The 25,254-nt window shown below is 59.1% G+C and overlaps 1 protein-coding gene across 7 annotated transcripts; it reads left to right on the plus strand.

Moving 5' to 3' along the window:
- Window positions 1–1,337: 1,337 nt before the first annotated feature.
- On the plus strand, window positions 1,338–21,650 carry RELT (RELT TNF receptor). 7 transcript variants are annotated; one of them, XM_055282880.2, is made up of 11 exons: window positions 1,338–1,500; window positions 14,103–14,172; window positions 15,551–15,625; window positions 15,755–15,921; window positions 16,144–16,223; window positions 17,209–17,466; window positions 18,837–18,917; window positions 19,238–19,319; window positions 19,482–19,739; window positions 20,092–20,290; window positions 20,449–21,650. In XM_055282880.2, exons 2-11 carry the CDS (start codon window positions 14,128–14,130, stop codon window positions 20,494–20,496), a joined length of 1,293 nt encoding a protein of 430 aa, XP_055138855.1. In that variant the 5' UTR covers window positions 1,338–1,500; window positions 14,103–14,127; the 3' UTR covers window positions 20,497–21,650. The 7 variants fall into 7 exon arrangements, with proteins under 7 accessions (XP_055138855.1, XP_063497440.1, XP_063497435.1 ...); XM_063641365.1 differs by having other exon boundaries at window positions 1,367–1,500; window positions 18,813–18,917; XM_063641366.1 differs by having other exon boundaries at window positions 1,367–1,500; window positions 20,452–21,650.
- The last annotated feature ends 3,604 nt before the right edge of the window (window positions 21,651–25,254 follow it).

The following is a 25,254-nucleotide window of genomic DNA, read 5'->3' on the forward strand; positions in this document are numbered from 1 at the left end:
CTGAAATTTCCACCATTTGAACTCTAGAACTTAGAGCTGGGGTGTTGATGGTCCCCTTACAAAGAAAACATTTCCAGGAGTGGAGGGTATTCTGGCTGCTCTGGCCCTCCATAGGCTGGGATGTGGGACCCTGGAAGAACCCCTGCCCCAGCCCTGGAGGTCTCCATTGACATATGAGGGTGCTGATGTCATGATCCTGACATCAATGACCTGTAGCTCCTTATGCCCTTCCCCCACAACCTGGGCATGACCCAGGGAAATGGAAACTCATCCCCTGCTCCCCTCCCCATGCGGTGTCCAGTTCTCCTCCTGGAATCTCCTGGACCCTGGGGACCTGACCTTTCCCGTCTCCTAGCCCCTGGGTTCAGATTCTATGACTGTTTGGAACCCCACCCCCAGCCATCTATCCCCAGCTGACTTATTTACCTTCCTTTCTCCATCTCTGTCATGGGCTGTGATTATCCTGACCCCAGCCAGGCCTCTGGCCCAGCACTAGGCCCTCCCTGGTGTCTCAGTCTCCCATCAGCCCTACTGTCCCAGGAGGACTGCCTGAGATCCCCTGAATAGTACTGAGAGGGGGAACGGGCCACTGAGCTGCTCCCTCCAGTCCTGGCACACCCTGTAGCACAACTCCAGGGGACACGATTCGGAGTCGGAATACAGTGTGAATAGTGCCTGGAGTTTGTGATGGCCGGCATTGGAAACTGGCAGGGTGGGATGGCTGTAGCAGGGAGGGGGGCAGTGAGTCACCTGTCCTGCTGGAGGGAAACTAACTACCCTGGCAGAGAGAAGTGGTGCGGGGAGTGGGGGAGTGGGGGAGTGGAGGCAGGAGACGCCTCCTGGAGGATTTCACTAGGGCTTGAAGGATGTGCTGAAGCCCACCGTGTGGGCTTCCTTTATAGACTCACCTTCCCCAGGCCTTTTCGCCAACTAGGTGAGGGTTTCCAGGGTTGGGCCTGGGCCTCGTCAACAAGGCAAAGTGAGGTTATTCTTCCTGGCCACCAACTGGCAGGAGGAAGATGAGGCCCAGAAAGGGGCAGAGGTGGCTCTAGTTACACTGGCAATGCTGAGAGGGCCCAGAGGAGTATCTCAGTCTCCAGTCTCTTTATCTTGCTTCGCACAACCCCTTCTTTCTTGGTTCGGAGCCCTGAAGAGGCGGATGCAAGAAGCCCTCTGGGCCCCGCCGCCCAGTCCCGCGCAGCCCCCTGCAGTTCCCAGGGGCGCGAGAGAGGGCGACGTAGAGCAGCGCCGCCCGGCGGCAGAGCTGCAAGCCCCTCCGCGGCTCGGGGTGAGTCGGGCGGGGGGCGCAGCCCGTGCTCTGACGTAGGGGGCGGGGCCGGCGGCCGTGACGCGCGGGGGCGGGTCTGCGCACCTTCCCGGCCCGGCCGGCGATTCATTCAAAAGGCGCGCAGGCTGCGCGGCTGTCCGGGCGCTCGCCGAGCTGGGCCGCGGCGCCGAGTCGAACTGGGAGCCGAGGTGGAGCTGCCGCGGCGCGGCCAGGTAAGGAGGGCGCGCGGAGCGCCCATCCAGAGTCCGCTCTCCGCGGCCGGGCCAGCGGGATACGGACCCTAGTGGCGCCCCCTGCCTCCCCGCGTCTCTGAGGAAGTTCGCGGGCTCGGCGGATGCTGCAGCCCGGCCGCGCGCCCCCGCCCCCCCCACTCCTCCCGCCTCGCGTCCTGTCCCGGCGCCTTCCGCGCACCAGCCCCCACCAGTCTCCGAAAACCGTGAACTGCAGGTCCTTCGGCCGCGACTCCGGGCCGGCCCTGCGCGGTGGCTGTCGGGGGGCGCGCGGGGAAGCAGCGGAACTTGCGGTGTGAGGGGCCGGCGGGGCCCGCAGCGGTCCCTGGCCCGGGAAACTTGGACCGAGACCAGGTTGTGGGGCGGACTGGACGGCGGCGCCTCGGCGCGGCTGCGGCGCGGCCGAGGGGGGGTCTGGACGGTGTCAGCCCGTGACTGTGGGTGACACGGCGCGTGAGGCGGCCTGGCCGGGCGAACGTGTGGCTGGGACACTGGGCGGTGACGCCGGGCCGAGCGGGCGACACAGAGGGGCTCTGTGTGTGGGAGACAGGCAGCGTGTGTGCGTGTGTTGTGTGAGGGAGAGACCCGGGGTCACTGGGGTCACGAACTGCGTGGCTTGGGGCGTGACCGGTGCAGGGCCAGGGCCACCCTTTACTGTGAGTGTGAAATAGAGGGAGAGGAGCCCGAGTGACTGAGAACGAGCCGAGCTCGCTGGCGCCATGGTGTGCGTGTGGGGTCAAGTGGTGTCAGTGTGTGTGTGTGTGTGTGTGTGTGTCTGCGCCTAGGGCGATGATGAGTAAGAGGCAGGAGGAAGAGGGACCGGACCTAGGACACCTTCCAGCAGATGGGGGGCGATGAGGAAGTTGGGGAGCCAGGAGACAAGGGTCTCCAGGACTGTCCCCACGAGGGCACCCCTCAGGAATTCAGCTTAGTGAGGAGATGGACCCTGAGGGATAGGCCCTGGCCGAGGGAGAAAGCCGAGGCTGGGCAACATCTGGTGGGGTGGCCCAGCTGGCAGCAGGGAAGGGGCCCTGTGGCAGTCTCAGCGTCCCCCCGCCCACCTGCACCCACACACTCATGCATTGAAGTCCCTACACCTGGCAAAGTTCTGCCACTGTGTAGTCTGTATTCTCAGTGGACCCGGACACAGTCTTGTTCTCAGACCCCCCCTGCCCCCCTCCCCCACGCAGGCCTCAGTCTCCCCATCTGCACACTGAGGTGTTGGGCTTTGAATGGACTGTGAATAATCACTTCGGGATCCTCTATTGTTTTTGGGTCAACCGCCTGTGTTCTCCCTTCCCTTCAGGCAGAAAGACTGCAGTGGGGGGTGGGGGCAGGCTTCTCTTGGGGGCACAGTGGCCCAGGGGCTGCACTCAGGGGCTACTGATAGGGTTGGAAGCACAGCCTTCTCCAAAACTGGTCAAGGAAACGTTAGCCTCCCAACCAAAGGCTTCCTGGTCCTCTGTCACGAAATGGATCCATAGACAATATGGATCCCTAAATCCACAGACATTCACTCCTCTGTCTGGGTGTCCTTTCTTCAGTTCCTTGGGTTGGGGGAGAGTGGGGAGAGACTTGTTCCCCAGGAGTGGCCTCTGGTCTGGGAGGCTAAGTTCTTGCTGGAGAGCTGGAGCAGGGCCCTTTCGCCATCTGGGCAAGACCCTTCTGAGGCCCCTTCTCCCATACGAAGGTCTGTGGGGTTCATGCAGGGTGGGGTGGAAGCTGAGCTCCCTAGTCTAGGAGAGGGTGGCACTTGCTGTAGGATCTGGTAGTTGTCTTCTGCTGTTGTCTTCTGAAAATGCTGATTACATTCTAGGGGTGGAGGACAGTGTCAGGCACTGTTCTGAACATTTCATGGTGTTCTGTCTTGTTGAATCTTCACAGTGATTCTGAGATGTAGTGACTGTGTTTCAGAGAAAGGAAGTGAGGATCAGAGAAGCAAAGTGACTTGGCCAAGGTCATACAGAGTCAGGACAGTGCCAGGACTGGAATTCAGGTCTTCTGACCCCGGAGACCTGTGAGATGCTGGGAGAGAGGATCACCCACCTTCCTAATAACTGCTCATGGCTTTCCTGGACTTCTGTCTCTCAAACTTGGGCTAGAAGGCGTGGCCTTGCCAGGGCATTACATTGTGCGTTCTAAGTGTGATGTGTGTGTGTGCACACATGTCTGGAACATTGGGGATGGGTGGGTTACATGGTCTTCCTGTTCCTCCCCAGACTTCACTCCCAACCAGACATCACCAGAAAGACCTGTCCCCTGCCTTCTAGAGCCTGGACCTGGCTTTGGGGGTGTCCCCATGGCTTTGAAGGGTGTATGGAGTTAGCAGCACAGCCTAGGGGTGGCAGGGAAAATTGAGAGTCCCAGGTGACCTTCATCGTACTTGAGAGGCCCCCTCCCCTTTGCAGTTGCTCTAGAGGCATTTCCCCAAATCCACCTCCATGTTGTGGTGGGGAGCAGACAGGGAGTGACCTTGAGCTAGTCCCTAGTCTCTCTGGGCCTCGGTCTCCCTGTTCTTCCCAGTGACCCCTTTTGGCTGTGACCATTGTTGCCACTTGGCCAAGAACTGGAACTGGGGATCAGGGTGTCCCTCGGTCCTCTCTGCAATGACTGGAGCTGTGCTTCTTGGGGCTGATGAAAATAGCTGTCGTGGTCTCTAGGGGCTGAGCCCGAGTTATTTCCATCCTCAGCAAAGAGGTGGAAATAGCTTAGGGCCTGGGAGGGGGAGCAAGAGGGGAAGAGTTAACTTCTCCTTATCCCAGCCTTGAAGGAGGCCCCCAGCCTCAGCCTGTGCCCTGGCCAAGCCAAACCTTTCTGGGAACTTGGGCCTCTGGGGATGACAGTGGGGCCAGGCTGGGTTTCCACTTGTGACCACAGTTGGGACTGGTGTGATAGCTGCTGGAAGGAGGGCTCTATGTCTAGCCAAGGAGACACTGAGGGCCAGTCAGCACCTGCCCCTAGTCATAGGATCAGGCCCAATCTCATTTCACAGAAGGAGAGACTGAGGTTCTGAGAATTCAGGGACTTACCCAAGGACTCCCAGAACCTTCACCTTCCAGACAGGGTACCTGCCTTCTGTCCTGAGTTTGCCATTCTGTGTCCACACTTTCCCTGGCGGCTGGAGGTTGGCCAGCACTGGAAGCAGGCCCAAGACACACCTTCCCGACGTCGGCCTGCCTCATATTCCAGCTCTGGCCTTGCCATCCCTGCCCAGGCTCTGGTTGTAGCTTCTGTGCTTCCATGTCGGCTCTCCCACACACTGCCAGAGTGACCTCCATAAAGTAACTCTTGCTTTTCACCTACAAAGTATAGTTCAAACTCCTCACCTGGCATTGAGGCCTTTCCTTCCAAGGCCTTTCAGAATTTACATCTTCACCCTCGCCTCTCCTTGCCAGATGCCTTGTCTGCCTTGCCTTTGCTTTTAAAGCTTCCCTCTTTCTAGAATCCTCTTGGCCATCCAGACTATAGCCCCAGCTCCACCTCGCCCAGGAAGCCCTCCTGGCCCGAAATTAGTCTGCCTTCATTGTTGTGGGCCACCTGCCAGGTGTCCTCCCTCACTGCTGGGGAATGGGCACAGGTTTGGGGCACCTGTGGGCACCGCATGCTCAGCTTGGTGGGGCCAGCGTGGCTAGCAGCCCATCCCCTCCCACTGCCGTCTCTGTGCTGACGAGACCTCTTCCTGAGGAAGGGCAGCTGCTCTAGGATCCCAGCACCTGTGTGCTGGGAGGCACCGGGAGATTTGCACCCAGGTCTCTGGTGCTTACCATGACCTGAGGCAGAATGTGTGCTGGGGGGTGGGGGCGGAGACTCAACGGCCACTCCTGTGGGTAGGGGGCAAGTGTAGTGCTTGCCATGGTCCTCGAAATCTTGAGCCAGTAGAGGCAACTGTCCCTGCTCAGGCCCTGTTGTGCGCCAGGCTCTGGGCCCAGCATTTCCTCACAACAGCACTGACCCGGGCCCTCTCCTTTCCAAGTTGGTATGGGGGAACCTCGACTCAGAGAGCAGCCCTAGGCTGAGTCATGCAGCCACTTGTGTTGTAGTCAGGTACTCCAGATCCTGCCCAGCCCCCAGCCTGGTCTCCAGGCAGGAGGTGAGGGTCGAGGGGTTTGTCTGACAATTCTAACATTAGTTTCTCAAGAAGGGCCAGGCTGGTCAGTACCCAGTCTGGCTGGGCAGGACCTGATTACCTCTGTTATGGGGCCAGCCCTTCTGCCAGGTCAGCAGGAGAGAGGACCAGAGAGGAAGGGGTTTTGCCTGAGATCACTCAGCAGGGCGTGTTTGGCGCCATTCCCCACTCAGGATCGATGGGGGTGCAGGGATGTGGTCTCTGGACAGAGAGAACACCCACTGTGTGCTGAGCCCGTGTCTGTCTGGGCCTAGGCTTGGTGCTGCTGAGTGGGGCTGGAGTGGCAGAGAGGACAAGAGCCAATGCTGCATCCCTACTCTGCCCATCCCTGGGATTATGGCCCGGGAGGCTGTCACATCCTCAGCCTTATACTCCTGGGGGTCATCATTCCCTTCAAGCACAGGCAGGAAAACCAAGGCCCAGAGAGAGGAGGCACTTGCCAGGCCCCAGTGTCACTGGGATCCAAACCCAGGTCTGCTGGCCTTGAAGGCCAGAGTTCTTTCCTAGGCCACTCTGGGAAAGATGAGAGCGCTATAAATAAACTGCCCATGTGGCTGTGAGCAAGTGCCCTGGCTAGTTGTCACAGACAGAGGGGGACAGCAGGGACCTCTATAGCCAGTTAGAGTCAGGGTCTGAGTGTGCAGGTAGAGAGAGGAGTGGAGGCTTCCAGAGGAGGGACCTGTGCGTAGCCCAGTGCATGCACTGTGAGGAGGAGCAGTGAGAGGGGAGGACCTTGGCCACTCACACCACCGGCCTGCTACGTTACGTGCCTGGCCTCCTGCACACACCCGTTCCCTCCCTCCCTCAAGGAGCCTCACCCCTTCTCGAGGAGTCAAGGGAGACTGAAAACTGATGGCAGGGGTGAGGGGGTGGGGGAGTCTGGAGAGGGGAGGGGGCCCTCTTGACAGGGAGGCTGGGGAGGCTTCCTACAGGAGGGGATGGCTGGCCCAAGGCCTGATTGTAAGAAGAGCCCCTGTTGCCTGTGAACGCTGAGTCCTCCACCACACCGTGAGGTCAGCTGCAGTGGTGTAATTGGGAAACAGGCTTGGGAAGTTGGGGCTGGGTTCCTGACTGCTGAACTACCCCTTACATACCTGACCATGGCCCTGGCTGGTGTGGGAGCAGGTGGATGCAGGCCTGTACAGGGGCTGGGACATGGGCACCCAGGGCCCTCCCAGAGAGGCTGAGGCCCCTCTACTTGTGCTGCCAGGATTTACATGGAGTTCCCCAAAGCACTCTTGCCACACCCAAGCCTCTGGGTGACCTCGGCTGGCTGTTGCTTGGTCCTGAGCTTGGGTTCCTCTGGCCCTCGTGGAGCTGTGTTGAGAGCCCTCAGTATCCCATGAGGCACGGACTAGCACCCCTGTTTGCAGAGGAAGACCCCAAAACTCAGGGAGGGTGAGTAACCTGCCCAAGGCCACAGATCCACGAAGTGACAGAGCCAGAGTCTGAACCCTGGTGGGTTGCTCCAGGGCCCAACTTTGTCTTCTCCCTGCCCCACCACTGCACTTCCACTGACCCCAGTCCTCAGCATAGCTCCACTGGGTAGGTCCTGACCTGGGATGGCCTTGGGGGCGCCTCCTTCCCTAGCACCGCAAGTCTGGGGAGAGTTGGAGAATGGGGCAGACCAGGGCTGTGGTCTCCCCCAAGTCCCTCCCAAAGCCTCTGCCCAGGTCTCCCAGGTCAGGGTGATTGGGGGCAGGGCCCATGCTGAGCACATTAGGGACTCGGGGTCAGGTTTATGGCCGGGGCAGGTGGCAAAGGTGGCTTCTTGGAGGTAGCAGAGCATGAGCTGGGGCTGCAGTGAGGTGTCCTTCAGCACCCCCAGACCCGTTGCTGTCCTGTCTCAGGGCCAGGGTTGGCAACACAGGGTTGTCCGTGGTGCTGAGAGGTTGATGGTGGGCCAGAAGCAGTGGAGATACCAGGCCTGGGTGGCTCAGGCAAGGGCCGCCTGCCAGTAGCGCCTACTCCAGGGTAGGTAAATTTCATCTCCTTCAAGGTGAAGTTGTTACAGGCTACCACTTGGCATCTCTGAGCCTCAGTTTTTTCTGTGTGAAGCATGGAACACTGTCTTTGAGGGGTTCAGTGAGACCCAGCTTAGAGTGGGAAGGGGACAGGCAGTAGTGCTCAGTGAGAAGGGTTAGAGAACCCCCTCTCTGCCCAAGATAACTGTCTGGTCTCAGACAACCCCCCTCTAGCCCCAGACTCGGCCCAGGAAGTGGGGCGAGGATTGCACCTGTACCATACCCAGACTGGGAGGCGCTGGGTGGGCCAGGTGTGGCCACCTCAGCCCTTTTCGTGGCCTCAAGGGGCCACTTTAGCCCCGTTAGCCTCAGCCCCACCCCATCCACCTGAGCCACGGAAGCCTAGGCCCGGTGGCAGCCAGGAGGTCTGAGGTGCAGAACCATGCCCAGCTTCTGGGGGTGTGGTTGAGAGTGGGCTGGGGAGCAGCTGCTGCCTGGCCTCGAGGTGGTACAGGATAAGGGGCCTAGGATTTGAGAGGTTTATACCCCATCGTGGTGACCTGGGAGCTCATGGCTGCCCAGGGCTGTGGGAAGGGGCGGGAGTGGAACACCTGTCTCACTGAGTGGCCCTGAGCCAGCCTCCGCACATCTCTGAGCTCCCAGCAGCAGCCCTAGTAAGCTGGGGCTCCACCCTGGGACCTCTTTTTCCCCGCTCTGGGAATTCCCAGACTTCCCTGGTCTTCCTGCCTCTTTCAGTTCACAGCTCCCTTTCCTGCCAGAGCTGGCACAGACTAGAACAATATGCAAATGAGTATAGATGCAGGCAACTCCTAGAGGTCCCATGGGATGGCGGTGCAGACGACAGCACCTTCTCCTGGGGCCCTCCTGGGTCCTTAGTAACAGACCCTCAGTTGAGCCACCTACTGGGTGCTACTAGCTTGCTAGCTTCCACCATCAGGTTGGCAAACACTGCAAGGACATTTACTATGTGCCAGGTTCTGGGCTAAGTTGCAGGGCAAAAGGAGACAGAAAAGAGACAGTCCTGGGCTCCATTCCTGCTTCATCTCTTACTGGCTGTGTGACCCCCGCCAGTGACCTCCCCTGACCTCAGTTTGTCCAGCTGTGGAACAGGAATGCTCACTTCTCCTGCAAGGAAAGGCAGCAACCCAGGACGAGGGCCCGGCCTGCACAGGGCTGGGGTCCGTTCCTTTCCCTGTGAGTGTGGAGGAGGGAAAGCCACTCAGCGTGGTCACTGCCCTACTTCAGCCCCAGTTGCCAGGGAACCGCTGGGCTCCTTGCTAACCTGGATTTCTCTGTTGTTGGGTGGCCTTTGTCTTCCTGCCTTGGGTGCGGCCACTGCCAAGGGAGGCCTGTGTCCAGCTGTGTTTCCAGGCAACCCTAGCCTCTGGAGGCCAGAGGAAGGTCCACAGGCTCAGGAGCCACTATCTGGGAAGCAGGGTAGCTGCCTCCCCACCTGCCCTGCTCCAGGTGGGCATCAGCCCCCACCTCCATCTCCCCCAGTGCAGCCTCTCTTGGCAGGCAGCCTGGGGAGCCTGCTGAGACCGAACTGTTCATTCTTCTCCCTCCCTTGCTTAACCCTTCCAGGCTCCCATAGGCCCTAGGGGGAAGTGCAGGCTTTTTGGCAGGCAGCTGAGCCTTGGTATGACCTGAGCACTGCCCACCAACCTTCCCAGACTCCTCCAGACTCCTCCCATCTCCTCCACCCTCCCACCCTCCAGATTCCCACCAGGGCGAACCCAGCACCGCCTGTGTACCAGACTGTGTGCCAGGCACTGAACGTAAATAAAAATTGTGTGCCCTTCTCCTCCACATTCCACACGTAGGGAAACTGAGTCACAGTGAAGTTTGGGGAATGCTTACTCTGTGCCAGGCCTGTGCTGAGTACTTAATGTGATTCTCTCCTTTCAGCCTTACCACAGCCCTCTGCAGGTGGGCCACAGAGCCAGTGCAGGACAGAGCAGAGCAGGACTGCACCCCACACTTTGTATCCCCAAGTTAGCCCAGGGGTTCAGATCTGGGTTCTGACCCACCCCAGCCTCTGGGCTCCTTCCCCCTCAGCCTGCTCACTGGCCTTTCTAGCTCGGCATAGCTAGGCTCTCTACCAAGAGTGCCTTTTCTGCCTCCTCCCCCAAATCAGCCCATACCTGCCCAGGTCCCCACTGGGCATGGAGCAGGCAGCTCGTGGTGGGGAAAGGGCTGGGTAATGGGATCTGCATGGCACCATGAATGCTGAGGGGGAGGTGGGGGAGAGGGTACTTCCAGGAGGAAGTGACTTCGAGCTGAGCTCTAAGGAAGAGTGGGTGCTGGCCAAGCGATGAGGGGAGAGCAGAAAGCAGGTGCAGCGTGTGTGAGGGTGGAAAGCACTCAGCGTGGCAGGCGTGTGGGTGGGGGAGGTTGGCGGGGGCGCATCACGACGCCATCCTGAGGGTGGTGGGAGCCGGCGCCAGAACTGGGTGTCAGGGCACCTAGGCTGCAGGGCGGGACTGACCTGGAGGCCAGAGACAGGGCAAGGGGGCAGGAGGAATGGGCACAAGCCCTGGGAGAGCTTAGGGACTGTAGGGAAGGGGAGGGCCCTGCCTAGGGGAGGGGGAGTGGCGTAGCAGGGCCCGGGTGACCCCAGCGAGCTTCTGGGAAAGGGGAAGCTGCCTGTGGCCTGGGCTGGTGGCACAGCTTCCTCTTTCTCTGAGGCCTCCGGGGCTGCACCTCCCTGGGGCTCCACCGCCTGTGGCCTCAATCGCGGTCTAGGGCCCTCAGCTTGGGGATCTGGCCATGGCCTTTGCTAGTTGGCTTTTCTCCAGGGAATTTCTGGTTCTCATTGTTTGGGCATTTTTTTGGAGGGCTGTCTGAGGAAACCCTCCCCGCCTCGTGAGTCTGTTTGGAGGTCTCCCACTTCAGACATGGGGCTGGGTGTGGAGTTTTGTGGCACATAAAACAGACATCCCTGCCCTCACCACTGTCTGGTGGGGGAGCAAGGAATAAACAAGCAAACAAATACTTAATCACAGCCCTCTGCCAGCAGGGCAGAGGAGAAGGGCTGTGGAGAAGGAAATCCCATGACCTACTTTAGCTTCATTACCTCCTTTAAACCCCATGACTGGCTGGGCATAGCGGCTCGCACCTGGAATCCCAGCACTTTGGGAGGCCAAGGCGAGAGGATCGCTTGAGCCCAAGAGTTGGAGACCAGCCAGGGCAACATAATGAGACCCCGTCTCTACAGAAAATAAATTTAAAAGTTTAGCCAGGCATGGTGGGGCATGCCTGCAGTCCTAGTTACTCAGGAGGCTGAAGCAGGAGGATCACTTAAAAGTTCAAAGTTGCAGTGAGCTGTGATCGTGCTACTGCAGTCCATCCTGGATGGCAGAGTGAGACACTGCCTCAGAAAAACAAAACAAAACAGAAATTCCCCAAAAACTTCGTGACAGCCTTGCCAGTGAGATGAATGTCCCCATCTCTGTAGATGAGGAAACTGAGACCCAGTGATGTGAAGGTCCCACAGGGAGTTGGTGGCAGTGGAGACTGGGCCCCAGGCTAGGAGACATGGGAGGAGTGGCCTCTAAGCTAAGTTCCTTCTCTGCTACCCCCCTGGGGCCCCTCCTCCCCATCCAGTGTGGCTGGGTGTGGCTCTCCTCTGTCAAGCATCGGAGGCTCTGGGACCTCACTAACTGCCCAGCCTTCAGGATGAGGCAGAGGCAGATATGGGACCTTCACAAATCCCCTCCCAGCCAAGGGGGCTTCCATCTGAACTGTTTTTTTGGTTACGGTTCCAGGGCTGTTTTAGACAGTGGAGGCCTTGTGGGGCAGGGGGTGAGGGGTGCTGAGCAGCAGGTGTGGACATGTGTGTACACCAGGCCTTTCTACCTGACTGGGCAAGTCCAGCGGGGGCTCAGTCTGGGCTGAGTGTGGGGGCTGGGCAGCCAGACTGGAGTAAGTGCTGGTTTGGGGTAATGAGAAGGTGTGTAATTAGAAGGCACAAGGCCCTAGGTGGCAGTGTCTGTGCGTGTGCTGGAGTGGGCCCTCGCTGGCTTTGAGTCTAGGCCTTTGGACCCTGCTTTCTTCCTGGAAGGTTCTAGATCACACAGCTCTGCATCTGTCTGCAGATGAGCAGCTGCACAGCTGTTCCCTGTGGGCTCAGGTCACCTAGCAGGTGCCACCCAGGGTTGGGGTGGTTCTAGGGCTCTCTACTGTGGTTGCTTGGCCTCTTTTCACCCCCGCGTCAGCCCTCTGGGCCTACCTTGGGGACATGGAGGGCTGCTAGAGCCGGGGGCTGGGCTGCTGGGTTAGTCACGGTTCCCCCGGCTTTGTTTTTTTTTTTTTTTTTTTGAGATGGAGTCTTGCTCTGTCGCCCAGGCTGGAGTACAGTGGCGCAATCTCGGCTCACTGCAACCTTCGCCTCCCAGGCTCAAGTGATTCCCCTGCCTCAGCCTCCCGAGTAGCTGGGATTACAAGTGTGCACCACCATACCCGGCTAATTTTTGTATTTTTACTAGAGACGGGGTTTCAGCATCTTGGCCAGGCTGGTCTTGAACTCCTGACCTCGTGATCCACCTGCTTCTGCCTCCCAAAGTGCTGGGATTACAGGTGTGAGCCACCATGCCCGCCACAGCCTGCCCCCACCCCCAGCATTGGGCTCTGTCTTACATAGTCAGGCCTAGTGGGGAAGTGAAGCCTGAGGACTCGGGGCTTATGGTCAGGTCTGTGGGTTAGATCCCTCAAAGGACAGGGGAGGAGCCATGGGGAGACAGGCTCGAGGTGGGAGCTGGGCCCTGGCAAGGGCACAGGACACTTTGGGGCAGAAACTGGAAGGAAGACTTGTGAGCAAATTTGAGGAGGGACAGGGGGCCCTCCCCAAATGGCCTGGGGGTACTGCCATCTGTTGGGTGTTGACTGCCAAGTGTGGCCTCCACCCTACACTGTGGCCCTACCTTCTCCTGTCCCTGGCTTTCCCCTGAGCTGGCCTGGGACCCAGAGTGGCTGCCAGTGACCTGGAGAGTCCTGAGATGATGTGACTGCTGCCCACTCCCTCCCCTGAGTGTAACTCAAACCCTGGGCCCCTCTGAGATCTGCCAAGAGGGAGGGCGGGTAGACAGATCGGTTTCCTGGGCTGCTATTCTAGGTGGGAAGGCCGGGCTGCCTGCAGGGAAAGGCCTCTGAGTGACTTGGGACTACCACAGGAAGCGCTTTTCTCACCTCACGGGGCTTGGAGTCACAGCGGGGGCCCCAGCCTGCGGTGGCCCTGAGCCAGTGGCTGGGTTCCCAGGCTGCCCCTGGACTTCAGAGGCTGCGTGTGGCCTGAGGAGCACAGCTTTCCTCAGCCTCGTGCCCCTGAAGCCAGGCCTCCAGGAAGTACACAGTGGACTTCCTTGCTCTGCAACCTGTCCCTTCTGCTGTCTGATGTGAGTCCTTTGTCCTGCTGTGTCCACCTTGTCCACTGGCTGGAGGCTTCTCCAGAGCAGGCTACCGTCTGGGCTTGGGGGCCTCAGTCTCAGACCGGTGGGCCGTGGCGCCACCATGGATATTTCTCTGAAGTGTCACACACTGCACTCCCACTCTGCTTTATTTCGTTTCTTGGCACTTACCACCAACTGGCGGGGGCACCTCTCTGTTTGCATTTGGGTCTCCCCTGGGATGGAGCTCCCTGCAGACAGGGACCTTGTCTGTCTTGTTCATACCGATTTCTCCATTGCCCGCACGCAGTAGGTGCTGGAGAGATGGCAAAGACAGAGCATTGGCTGCCGTGACAACCCCAGCCCCATAGGTCTGCTGGGGGCAGAGCTGTGGCCAGACACGTTCCAGCCTCAATGGAGGAGTCAGCCTCCCTGGAAGAGGTGTGGACAGTGGCCATGCAGAAGGACCAGGACCTAGATGGGGTGGGGAGCTGTGGGAGCCAGACCCACTTTGGGGAAATATTCTAGAGAAGCTTCTGGAAAGAGAGGCCTTCGTGTTGGGCTTTGAAGGGTAAAGGAAAAGGCCTTCCTTGGACCAGAACCAGCAGGAGTGAAGGCAGAGGCCGGGCATGCTTGCAGACCTGTGAGGAGGAGGCGGCAGGGGCCTGAACCTGGAGCACTGGGCTGGAGTGTGGAGGCCGGGCTGGGGTGTTGGGTGCTGGTTGCAACCCTGTCATCACGGACACAGGCCGCCACACGCGCTTCCTTCCCCTGCTGATGCCTCGGGGCACCTGGCAGTTTAAGGAAGGGGAAGGAAGCCCCTCCTCCTCTGGGAAGCCTCCCAGCCTGCAGAGCCTTCTTCCTGCCTTCCTGCCTGTGCTGCCCCGTGAGGCTGGCTCCCAGGCAGCGCAGCCCCCTCTGCTCAGGCCTGTGCTTGCAGGTGTGGAGCCGGCCGCCCCAGGCTCTGCCTGCCCAGCAGCACCTTGCCTGCTCCCCATGAGTCCTGTCATCCTGGAAGTGGTGCTGAGGGGACAGCAGCTGCCTGCCTGTCCCTGCCGCTCTGCCGAGCCTCCTCTCCATCTGCCCTAGGCCGGCGACCACCAGGGGCCTGAGGATGAAGCCAAGACTGCTGTGCCGACCCCTGTCCTGCTTCCTTATGGTGAGTTGGGGATGGGCCCTGGGAAGGAGAAAAGCCGCACCCTCAGCCCTGCAGCCCTCCAGCAAGAGGGTGCAGACACTCCCGGGGAACCCTGTGCTGGGCAGGGCTCAGTTACTCAGCTCTTGAAGAATCTGAGGTAGTCAGACCCTAGGAAGCACCTCTGGGCCCACCCAGGCTTGTCAGGGAGATGGAGAAGGAAGGGCTTGCTGGCATTTATGGGCAAGGCAGGCATGGCTGAGGGCAAGATGCCCATTGGCACGCAGGCGTGAGAATGGAGCCCAGCCCAGAGGGTATGCTGGGCACCAAGAGGAAACTGGGCAAAAGAGGCCTGGGATTTGGACCCTGAGAGCCATAGCACCTCAGGTGCTGGGGTTTGAGATCTGTATTGGTCTGGGGGGTCCCAGATTCCAGGTCCGAGTATCACAGGATCAGACCAGCTTCCCGGAGCTGCAGGCAAGTCCGCATTACAGACTTGCAGCATCTTGGGGTCTGCCCTGGGGCCCATCTTTCTGCTGTGATGCTGGAAGCTCAGGGAGGGTGAGACTTGGCCTTGGGCCTTGCTAAGGGGTTGCTCCATGTACTGGAGTCCTTCCAGCCTTAGCAGGTGCTGGGAGCCGCTCTGGGGTTTGAGGAGATCCCTATTCTATCTCCAGGGCGGCTGATGGTAGCCTCATCCAGCCTAGGCCAAATTGGGGGACTGAGGTCTCCTCCAGGAGGGATTCAGGAGAGACAGTTCATTCCTAAGAATGGGAAGCAGAGAGAACTCCTAGTGAAATGGGCTGGGGACACACACTGAGAAGATGGAGCTTTCTTTTGGGATGTGTCTCCCTGTTTGGGTGTGTGGGTGTGAATGGGGTAGCCTCGCCTTGAGGGGAGGTTGCGGAGGAGGATGTGGTCCTGGAGACTTTCGCTGAAGGGAGGGCCCAGAATAGGAAGCGCCACCCGCAGACTTGGCTCCAGGGATTATAAAGGAGGCTGGTTAATGATATGCCCAGCTGTGATGGGGGCAGGGATGGACCCAAAGTAGGAGGAAGGGGGGCAGAATATGAGAGAGGATTCAGAAGCATTTCCTCCTCATCGTTCTGGTTAGCTGGAAGGGTTGAGATCCTGATGTGGCCTTATCTGGGGCTTCCCAGCACTTTCCAGAGCCAGATGTGGCTCTCTCCCTGCCCAGGTACTGGTCTTGCAGCAGGTCTGGGACAGGACAGGTTTTCCTCAGTGTGAGGGATTGAGGTTAGAAGAGTGTGTCCCTGAAGCCCGGGTGGGGTGGTCAGTGGTCTCCACCACTGGGGTTTCAGGAAATAGGTGGGGGATAGATGACTCCAGAGACCCCACACCCAGCACTTTCTGCCTCTTTCAATGCCTGCTGTTCTTCTAGCTGCTGCCCTGGCCTCTCGCCACCCTGACATCAACAACCCTTTGGCAGTGCCCACCTGGGGAGGAGCCCGACCTGGTGAGCATTGCCCTGCTCTCCTGCCTGTCCTGGGAGGGCCCTGAGGGCCAGGGGCAGAGTCCTGTGCCTGGCCCCCAAGGGTCCTCAGGCTTGGTTCCTGGCCGTGCTCTCACCCTTTACCTCCCACAGGACCCGGGGCAGGGCACATTATGCAGGCCCTGCCCCCCAGGCACCTTCTCAGCTGCATGGGGCTCCAGCCCATGCCAGCCCCATGCCCGCTGCAGCCTTTGGAGGAGGCTGGAGGCCCAGGTGGGCACGGCAACTCGAGATACTCTCTGTGGAGACTGCTGGCCTGGGTAAGCCAAAGGGAGTGCGGAGAGGGCTCCTGGCTGGGTGACCAGGACTCTGGATCCTGGGGCCCCAGCCTTATTGTACCCTGAGCAGGCCTCATTCTTCCCATCTGTGAAATGGGATGGGGCAGGACCACTGAGGGTGCCCGGTAGGAAGGAATCCACCCTCTCCTAAGGATAGTGTTTGGGGAAACTTCTGGGCCTCAGTGGTATCTTCCCTCCTCACAGGTGGTTTGGGCCTTGGGGGGTTCCCCGCATTCCATGTCAACCGTGTTCCTGGGCACCTCTGGGTACTCATGGCTGTGATGGTGAGTGGCAGACTGGGGCTAGGACTGGTGCAGGGGTATGTGTGGGAGGGGCTGGTGAGCTGGAGCCCAGCAGCCTCTGCAGTATTCATGTGGGGGCAGTGGGGTCCTTCCAGCCCAGGGCAGGGCTTGCAGCCAAAGGGTCTCCAGCAGGGCACAGTCAGCCGCTCCCCTGGCTGTTTCTGCCCACCATGCTTCTGAGTGGCAGAGAGCGTCCTGCAGATGGCAGCCACAGCTGGGGGCTGGGGACTCACATACTGACCTGTCTCCTGTCCCCATCCCTTCAAAGAGATTCATGCCAGCCAAGTGCAGTGGCTCATGCCTGTCATCTCAGCACTTTGGGAGGCCAAGGCAGGAGGATCACTTTGAGACCAGCTTGGGCAACATAGCAAGACCCTGTCTGCAAAAAATAGAAATAAAAAATTAGCCGGGTGTGGTGGTGCTACTCGGGAGGCTGAAGCGGGAGGATTGCTTGAGTCCATGATTTCCATGCTGCAGTGAGCTGTGATCGCCCCACTGCACTCCAGCCTGGGCAACAGAGTGAGACCCTACCTAAAAAAACCCATGCAGATGAGTGAGCGCACGCACACACTCACATACACACACGCACCTCCTCCCGCCACTGAGTCAGTCACCCCCTGAGGCACCAGATTCATGGCCAGGCCATAGGGAGGCAGATCCCATGTCCCTGTGCCCAGACATGTGTCCTGCATGTCATCTCTTCACCCCCTGACCCCAGCGTGAGGGGAGGGCGGGGCTGGGTGTCTGGCCGTCCTGAGGAGGCCTTGTTCAGGACAATGCTTCAATGGCCAGAAAAGAAAACAGGAGGGCAGTCGATTGACCTTTGCATCCCCAGCATGGCGAGGAGTGGGCTGCCCTGGGCACATTGGCTCTCCTGCAGCCCCCACTGACTCGGGTCCTGGACCCCTGTCTCTCTGTGTTTGTGTCACTCTGTGTCTGTCCTGCCTCCATCATCTGTGATGCTCAGAGTGGGGGCGGCGGGCCCGACGTGGCGTGGAGGTGGCAGCAGGGGCCAGCAGCGGTGGTGAGACACGGCAGCCTGGGAACAGCACCCGGGCAGGTAGCCCAGAGGAGACAGCCGCCCAGTACGCGGTCATCGCCATCGTCCCTGTCTTCTGCCTCATGGGGCTGTTGGGCATCCTGGTGTGCAACCTCCTCAAGCGGAAGGGCTACCACTGCACGGCGCACAAGGAGGTCGGGCCCGGCCCTGGAGGTGGAGGCAGTGGTGAGGCCCGGCTGGGGTCCAGGTGGGGAGGACGGGGGCACGAGCTCAGGCCCAGCTCCACTTGGGGGCTGCCAGCGGAATCCTGCCTGGCTTCTGGGGTCTGAGAGGGAGAGGCCTGGGAGGTGACAGCTGCAGACTGACAACATGGGAGGAAAGGTGAGGGGATGGAGGTGTGGCCATGGGGGCAGAGCAGAGGCGGCACAGCTGGTCAAGTGGCTTCAGTGGGATCCCGCCCTGGGTGAAGCCTTGCCCAGATGTGGGGATCTGGACTCTTTGGAGGCCACAGTTGTGTGTATGGTTCCAGGGTCGGATGGCCTTGGAGTTACTCAAGGTGACCTCTGACCTCTGGCCTGGAGTAGGAGGAGTGCCCTGTGTCAGGAGGGCTGGCAGGGCAGCTGTCCTGTCCGGGGCAGGCACCACGAAGGGCTCGGGTTTCAGTTCCCGGCTGTAGTTTGAGTTACAAGGCCTGGAACCGGAGGGACAGGCATGTGCCACCACCTTCACCTCCAGGGCCCCGGGGCCCTTTCCTTCTTCCCCAGACCACTAATTCCCTGCAGGGCAGGGGCCCACTCGCACACACCCTGCCCTGGGCCCATGGGAGTCTGTGGCCACGTCATGAGTGAAATGACATCTCCCATGCTAGCACCCTGGGCCGTCTGGGGCTGGCATGGGAGCCAGAGCCCCTTCTAAGTCCTGACACTGAAGTCTGGCGGGGTAAGGAAGTGGACAGGAGCAGTAAGCTGGCAGGAGGGAACGTGGTGACTCAGGGCCATTTTGCCTGGGACTGCGCTGGTTTTCCTAGAGACTTCCTTTAACTGCTGGATGCTGCCTGGGTGCAAGTCCTGGGGAGCTCTGTTTGCTGCTGGGCCCAGGGCTGATCATCATGGACCATTCTCACACCCTTGAGATTTGGGCCCAAAGCTGACTAGGGGCCCTCAGTTAAATTGTTACACAGACAGGGCACGGTAGAGAAGCCATGGAATAGCAGTTTGCTGTAGATTTGGGGAGTTCTGGGTAGGGTGGCAGCCCACAGCTCCCTGAGGCTGAGGAGGAGACAGTGCAGAACCAGAAGACGCTGACGCACCGCCCCCTCCCCCGCCCAATTCAATGACTGGAGTTCACGTGGCCCTGAAGCTTCTATGCACCCGGGCTGTTGGGTGCAGGAAGCAGTGGTGTTGAGTCATGAAGGTGGTATGGGCTTCTCTGAGCCTGGATCCCACATTTGCAGGGCTCTGGGAGACTTGTCACCTAAATGCACATGCTCAGGGCCCTTAAGAAGGCCAGGGGTGCCCTCTGCTGGCAGACTGTGGTTTAGCTCAGGAGCGTGGCTTCCCCCTCTTCCCAAGGATCAGGGCCCTTCTCTTCCCCAGGAATCAACCCTGCCTACCGGACTGAGGATGCCAATGAGGACACCATTGGGGTCCTGGTACGCCTGATCACAGAGAAGAAAGGTGAGGAGAAGGTCTGACCCCGTCCCAGTACCCAGGAGAGGAGGGTTTCCTCCAGGAGCCTGTGAGGCAGCCGCGGTGGGTGGAGTCTTGCCCTGCTCTGCCTTCCCTGCCGGGGTGCCTCAAGCAGCCTGGTGCTCTCTGACTCAGGAGTGCACACTTCTGCCTCCCATTCTTGCCTGATGAAGTGCGAGGAAAAGGCGCACAGCCCAGGCTGGGAGTGGTGGTATAGAGAGGGTAGGTGGGGGGTTCTTTGCTGGGGCAGGGGGTGGGAGGCGTGTCCCATATGGCCAGAACGAGGGTCTGACTGCAGCTACCCACAGAGAATGCTGCGGCCTTGGAGGAGCTGCTGAAAGAGTACCACAGCAAACAGCTGGTGCAGACGAGCCACAGGCCTGTGTCCAAGTGAGTGGGCTGGTGGGAGATGACGGGGCCAAAACCTACATTAACCAGCCTGCCTCCTGGGGATCTCCCACTTGGGTCTCCCTCCTCAAGTCACCCTGTTCCCTGCTGGGGTCTCCTGCCCCTGGCCTGGCCTATGGCCACTTCTGCCTGTGCCCCCTGCAGGCTGCCGCCAGCGCCCCTGAACGTGCCACACATCTGCCCGCACCGCCACCACCTCCACACCGTGCAGGGCCTGGCCTCGCTCTCTGGCCCCTGCTGCTCCCGTTGTAGCCAGAAGAAGTGGCCTGAGGTGCTGCTGTCCCCTGAGGCTGTAGCCGCCACTACTCCTGCTCCTAGCCTTCTGCCTAACCCGACCAGGGTTCCCAAGGCCGGGGCCAAGGCAGGGCGTCAGGGCGAGATCACCATCTTGTCTGTGGGCAGGTGAGGTGGGCACAGACGCAGCAGGGGCAGCTAAAGACATGACAGCCTGCGGGCCGGGAGGGGGAGGCAGGGCCCCAGCTTGGGCCCTGAGCACCCTGCTCAGTGGGAGCCCTGCCCTTATTGGGCCTCTCTGGACAGTGGAGGTGGCCAGAGAGATCAGGACTTCCCGGTTACGCTGTGTCTCACATGGAGCCCTTTCGTCCCTAGGGCAGCATCTTAGCCCCCATGGCACCCAGGCCTCTCAGGCTCAGGCTTTGGTCCATGAACTTGCTGTGTGACCCCGGGCATGTGCTGCCTTCTCTGTGCCTGGGGATCCCCACTAACGGGGATGATTGCCCCACTCTCCTCACAGGTTCCGCGTGGCTCGAATTCCTGAGCAGCGGACAAGTTCAATGGTGTCTGAGGTGAAGACCATCACGGAGGCTGGGCCCTCGGGGGGTGATCTCCCTGACTCCCCACAACCTGGCCTCCCCCCTGAGCAGCAGGCACTGCTAGGAAGTGGTGGGAGCCATACTAAGTGGCTGAAGCCCCCAGCAGAGAACAAGGCCGAGGTGAGGGTCAAGGAGAAAGGTATCTGTCACCACCTGGGCCAATCCTGACCAAAGACGGGGCAGGGGTGGGAGTGTGGCGGGCCCTAAGCAGGGGCCACTTTCCTGGAGCCAGAAGCCAGCCCCTGACTCGGCTCTGACCCCTCACCCCTGTCCGCCAGGAGAATCGCTATGTGGTCCGGCTAAGTGAGAGCAGCCTGGTCATCTGAGGGGCGGTCTAGTCTGAGGACACTGAGGCCCTGCCCTGGGAGGTTCCGAAGGCTTCCTGGAGGAGGTGGAGCTGCAGCTGGGACTGTGAGGACCGAGAAGCAATGGCCCAGCAGACGAGACAGCAAAGACCAAGGCCTGGAGGTGGGAGCGTCCGCCCCAGTGAGGAGGCAGGTGGCCGGCGGGCACTGTGTACAGGAGCAGGCTGAGCCCCGCCCCTGGCCCTGCTGCCATGTTGCTCCCCTGCAGGATGCCCCAACCCCCATGCCTGCCCTGGCTGGATCCTAGGAGCCCACGGGATTCTCTGTATCATCAGAGGGCTGGGCCTGGCAGAGGGGAGGGGCCCGTGCCCGTCACCCCTGGCCCCATTGGTAATTAGCCACACCCTTGCCTCTGTACAGGGCCGTAGAGCAGATGTGCCTCCCCCTCCTCTTCCAGCAGGTCTATAAAGGGAAGGGGCAACAGAAAGTCCTGGGCTAGGAGAATTGAGTCCCTGGGTTCTAATCTTGGGCACGTCTGTGGCCATCGCTGGGTCCATTTTTCTGACTGTGAAGTAAGGAGAGATGTCTCAGTACCCAGGGCCTCTTCAGCTCTTTGTAGGTTCTGGGCTGGGTCGTGGGGGACTGGGGAGCTGTGCTCTACCATCCCTCCTATTAGTAGCTTTATCTAGCCCCGTTTTTGCTGCTTCCAGGGCCTCTGCCTTCAAGGTCCCCACGGGGCTGTCCATCCGTGGCTCTGCCTACGGAAGGGGCTTAATGCATGTGCCTGCCCCTCCTCCAGCTGTTTTTAATGAAACTGAAAAAACAGACTTGATCCTGGCAGGACTGTGATACAGAGCCCTAGCCTGCCCAGCCAGCCCCAAGATCTCAGGAGCTTTAGGGAGAAGAGTGTTGGTGGGGCTGGAGCACACCTCGGGCCTCAGTGGTTTCTGCGTCCCTGTGGTGCCAGTGCTTCTGGGCAGTGCAGGCGGCTGCCAGGCCCAGCCCCAACCTCCACTCTGGCTCAGCAACCTGGTTATTTATGTGGGGCCGTGCAGGCATGGGCCCACTGCCTGTCCGTCCTGTTTCTCTTATTTATTGAAACTCACCATTGCCCTATCCTTGTGTCTCCACCCCCTTCCATGTGTTGAATAATAAAAGGTGGGAAAGTGCTGTCACGAGGAGCTCCTTTTCTCTGTGCCCTTCCCAGCTTATCCGCCTGTTTCACTTGTACCTGTCCAGCCCTGCCCTGTGTTGGGCACCGTGACAGGCTGCCCTTCCCTTGCAGTTCCTGCACCTCAGCAGCCAGGGAAGCAGGGTCCAGAGGAGACCCATCAACTCATCTGGTTCTCACCAAAGCCCCTAGCTAGAGGCAGGACTGTCCCACAAAAATAGTGTGAGCCACATATGTGACTTTAAATTTTCTGACAATCACATTTCAAAAAGTAAAAAGAAGCAGGTGAACTTAATTTTAATATATTTTTTAAACCCAGTCTATCCAAAATATTTTCATTTCAATATAAAATCAGTATAAAAATTGTGAATGAGCTGTTTTTGCTTTTGCTTTGAAATCTGGAGTGTATCTTACACATCTTGATTGGAACTTATTTCAAGGGCTCCGTAGCCACGTGGCCAGCAGCTACCACACTGGTCAGCGCAGTACCCGAGGAAATGCACTGTGTGGAGCCCGGGAGGTAATTAGGGGTGAGGAAGATGTATGGGCCAGGGAATATGTTCCACAGAGAGGGACAGCCATGTGCAAAGGCCGGGCACCAACACATAGTGGGCACCTGGGCCTTATGCCAAGGATACCAGGGAGCCTCCAAAGCATTCAGCTCCTGCTTGGCCAGTGTGGAGAGGAAAGGAGCCACAGGAGCGGGTGCCACACCCAGGCAAGACAGAGCATCTCCATCTAAGATTCCTAGGGTAAGCTTCCAACCTGGCCCAAGGGCCGCAGGTGGCCCAGGATATGGCTTTGAATGGGGCCTAACACAAATTCATAAACTTTCTTAAAACATTATGAGACGTTTTTGCTTTTTTTCTTTTCTTTTTAGTTCATCAGCTATTGTTAGTGTTAATATGCGGCCCAAGACAATTCTTCCAATGTGGCCCAGAGAAACCAAAAGATTGGACACCCCTGTGCTAGGGTTTGGTAATGGGAAATAGGTCAGGGGCTTAGGGCCAGCTGGGTGGGGCAACAAGAGCAGTCCCGGGGGCACCTGTGACGCAGCCATGGAGGATGTCCCACGCCATCTAGATATGAAGGCCCAGAGCTCTCAGGAGACAGACCTGGAGACAAGAAGACCTACAGGCACTCAGGTGGGTGTTTAGGCCAGGACTGGGCTGGGAGGAAATGTCCTGGGGACAGGGCCTGCAGCGGATGCCTGGGCTGCTCCAGGGCACCACAGAGAAGGCACTGCTAGGGAGGCAGGAAAGAAACCAGGGAGGGCAATGTCCGTGGCAGTGTCCTGGCAGCCAGGGGAGGGAGTGGGCGCAGGGTAGGCTGCAAGGCCAGGTGCTGCTGGGGGGTGAGGAGGACTGTTTTGTGCCCTGGTGAGTGGCACAGGAACTTGGTGGGATTCATCTAAAGGGAGGGGGAAGACTAGGGCCAGGGCCAGGTGGATCGAGGGAGACAGCTCCCTGCTGAAGCCTGGCACAGGCCATAGCTGGGTGGGGCCTCAGGCTCTGGGGAGAGACAATTTTCAGTTAATTTGGGGTTTTATTGTTGTTTGTTATGTTGTCTAAAGATGGAAGAGAGAGACATTTAAACTAACGGCCTCACAGAGAGGCTGAAGAACAAGAGTGACACTTGGAACCTGGGGAGGTGTGGAGAGGACCAGCCTGTGGGAGTCCCCAGCCTGTCTGCAGCAGGCACAGGGCAGCTATGGGGCAGCCATGCTGGGGCTGTCAGGAAGCCTGGCTTCACAGGGGGCGGGGGCCTTTCTCCTGAGCAGAAGCCAAGTTGGGGGCCTCCTCCTGCCCTGGGCAGACGTGCTTTGGGATTTGACTTCTCCTTGGGTACCTAGGACACAGGCGTCTCTCTCCGCGGCTTCTCAGGTGGGCAGGAAGGGGAGGGACACCTCTGAAGATCCAGGAGATGTTTCATCTGTACCAGAAGAGGGGAAGGAAACAGAGGCTGGACATCAGGAGGGATGTTCTGGAGCAGAAAAGGATGCCAAAGTGTAGGACAGGGTGTCCATTGTAGGGGACTAGCAGACATCACCATTGTACCCAAGGAAGTATTTCTTGCGGCTGCCAGAGTGTGTTTGGAGTCCCTATTTGCCCGCTGTTCCGCTGCATCTCAGGGTCTGGCCTCTCCACCTTGGCTGGCCCTCAGCCTCCTTCCCCAGGGGAAGGCTGGGCTGTGGGGTCTAGATGCCCTCTCTGCAGCCTGCCCGTCTCGCCTGGGCAGAGGTACATACACATGCAAGCCAGGGTGCACCGAGGCTGGGTGCAGGCTTCCAGGCCAGGGCTGAGCGCCCCCTCACAGTAAGCACTGTGCTCTCCTCCAGACTCCCCCTCCCCAATTTGCTTGCTGAAAGGTGTGGCCCTGGCCTGTTTCTTCACCTGTCCCTTGGGGTATTGAGGCTAGCTTGCAAGAGTGGGATGAAGAGCTGAGGGCTCAAGTAGGAGTGTGTCTGATGCCCTTGGTCTTCAGGATCCGTACCCTCACCTGCAAGCTTTTCTGGCTTGCTCCATTTAAATCTCTGAAGCTTTGTCAGCTCTTGAGTTCAAGAGGTCCACGCGGAGGTGGGAGCTGGAGGACAGGGTGGGGTTCTGGGCAGACCACTGAGGGGAAGAGTTCTGAGCTTGACCTCTGTGCGCCACCCCTCTTCCCTATGGGCCAGAATGGTAGGGGCTGGGACCCAAGTCTCCACCTCCCCTCCTGCTCCTGGCCCTCAGCTCTGCCACTGTGACCTGGAGCTGAGCCTCTGGGAGAAAATCCCTTCCTGCACCGGAGAAACTGACTATGGTGACTCAGCCCCAACAATGCCTGTGGCCAGAGGTGCCCCCTCGGACACTGTGGGTGGGCTTCATATTGGATCAAGGACAGGAAGGGAGGCTGGGTGGAGGCACAGGGTGAGATTTGATGAGGCATTAGAGAGTAAGGAGCCATAAGTAAGTTTTCATTTCAGCTGCATTGTGAGCCAAGCTACTTGGCCTCTTTTGGCCTGTTTCCTCTCCAGGTGAGGAGGCTGAGTTCTTGGAGGTATAGCTATGGGCATGTGGAGCATGAACTGTAGGGGCCCGGCCTTGGGAAGGAATGGTGGACAGATAACCCAGTAAGAGAAGCTTGGGCCTGGGCTAGGGCAGTGGCTTCACCCAGAGGGGAGATAAAAGATTCAGATGTTTAGGAGGCAAAACTGATAGCACTTGATGGGACTGCTTTGGATGAAGGCGCCACAGCCTCCCTCAGCTGTCCTTTTTCTGTAACCACAAACCACCAAGTAAGTCCCCCTTGGTTTCCCATCTGACAAATCCATCATCTTTTAAGAAAGCTCAGGGGGCTGGGTTCATTGGCTCATACTTTTGTAATCTCAGCACTTTGGGAGGCTGAAGCAGGCAGATCACTTGAGCCCAAGAGTTCAAGACCAGCTTGGGCAACATGGTGAAAGCCCGCCTCTACAAAAAAATACAAAAATTAGCTGGGAGTGGTGGTGTGCACCTGTAGTCCCAGCTACTCAGGAGGCTGAGGTGGGAGGATCACTTGAGCCCAGGAGGTGGAGGTTGCAGTGATCTGAGATTGCGCCACTGCACTCCAGCTGGGTGAGAGTGAGACTG

This window comes from Symphalangus syndactylus, chromosome 6 (assembly GCF_028878055.3).
Source record: "Symphalangus syndactylus isolate Jambi chromosome 6, NHGRI_mSymSyn1-v2.1_pri, whole genome shotgun sequence".
NCBI classification, from domain to species: domain Eukaryota; kingdom Metazoa; phylum Chordata; class Mammalia; order Primates; family Hylobatidae; genus Symphalangus; species Symphalangus syndactylus.

Excerpts from the sequence above, each read along its gene's own strand:
- RELT (XM_063641365.1), top strand. The coding sequence starts at position 14,128 with ATGAAGCCAAGACTGCTGTGCCGACCCCTGTCCTGCTTCCTTATG. Across the intron at positions 16,224-17,208 it reads GGGTACTCATGGCTGTGATG|AGTGGGGGCGGCGGGCCCGA; the intron begins GTGAGTGGCAGA and ends TGTGATGCTCAG. Across the intron at positions 20,291-20,448 it reads CAGCAGAGAACAAGGCCGAG|GAGAATCGCTATGTGGTCCG; the intron begins GTGAGGGTCAAG and ends CCTGTCCGCCAG.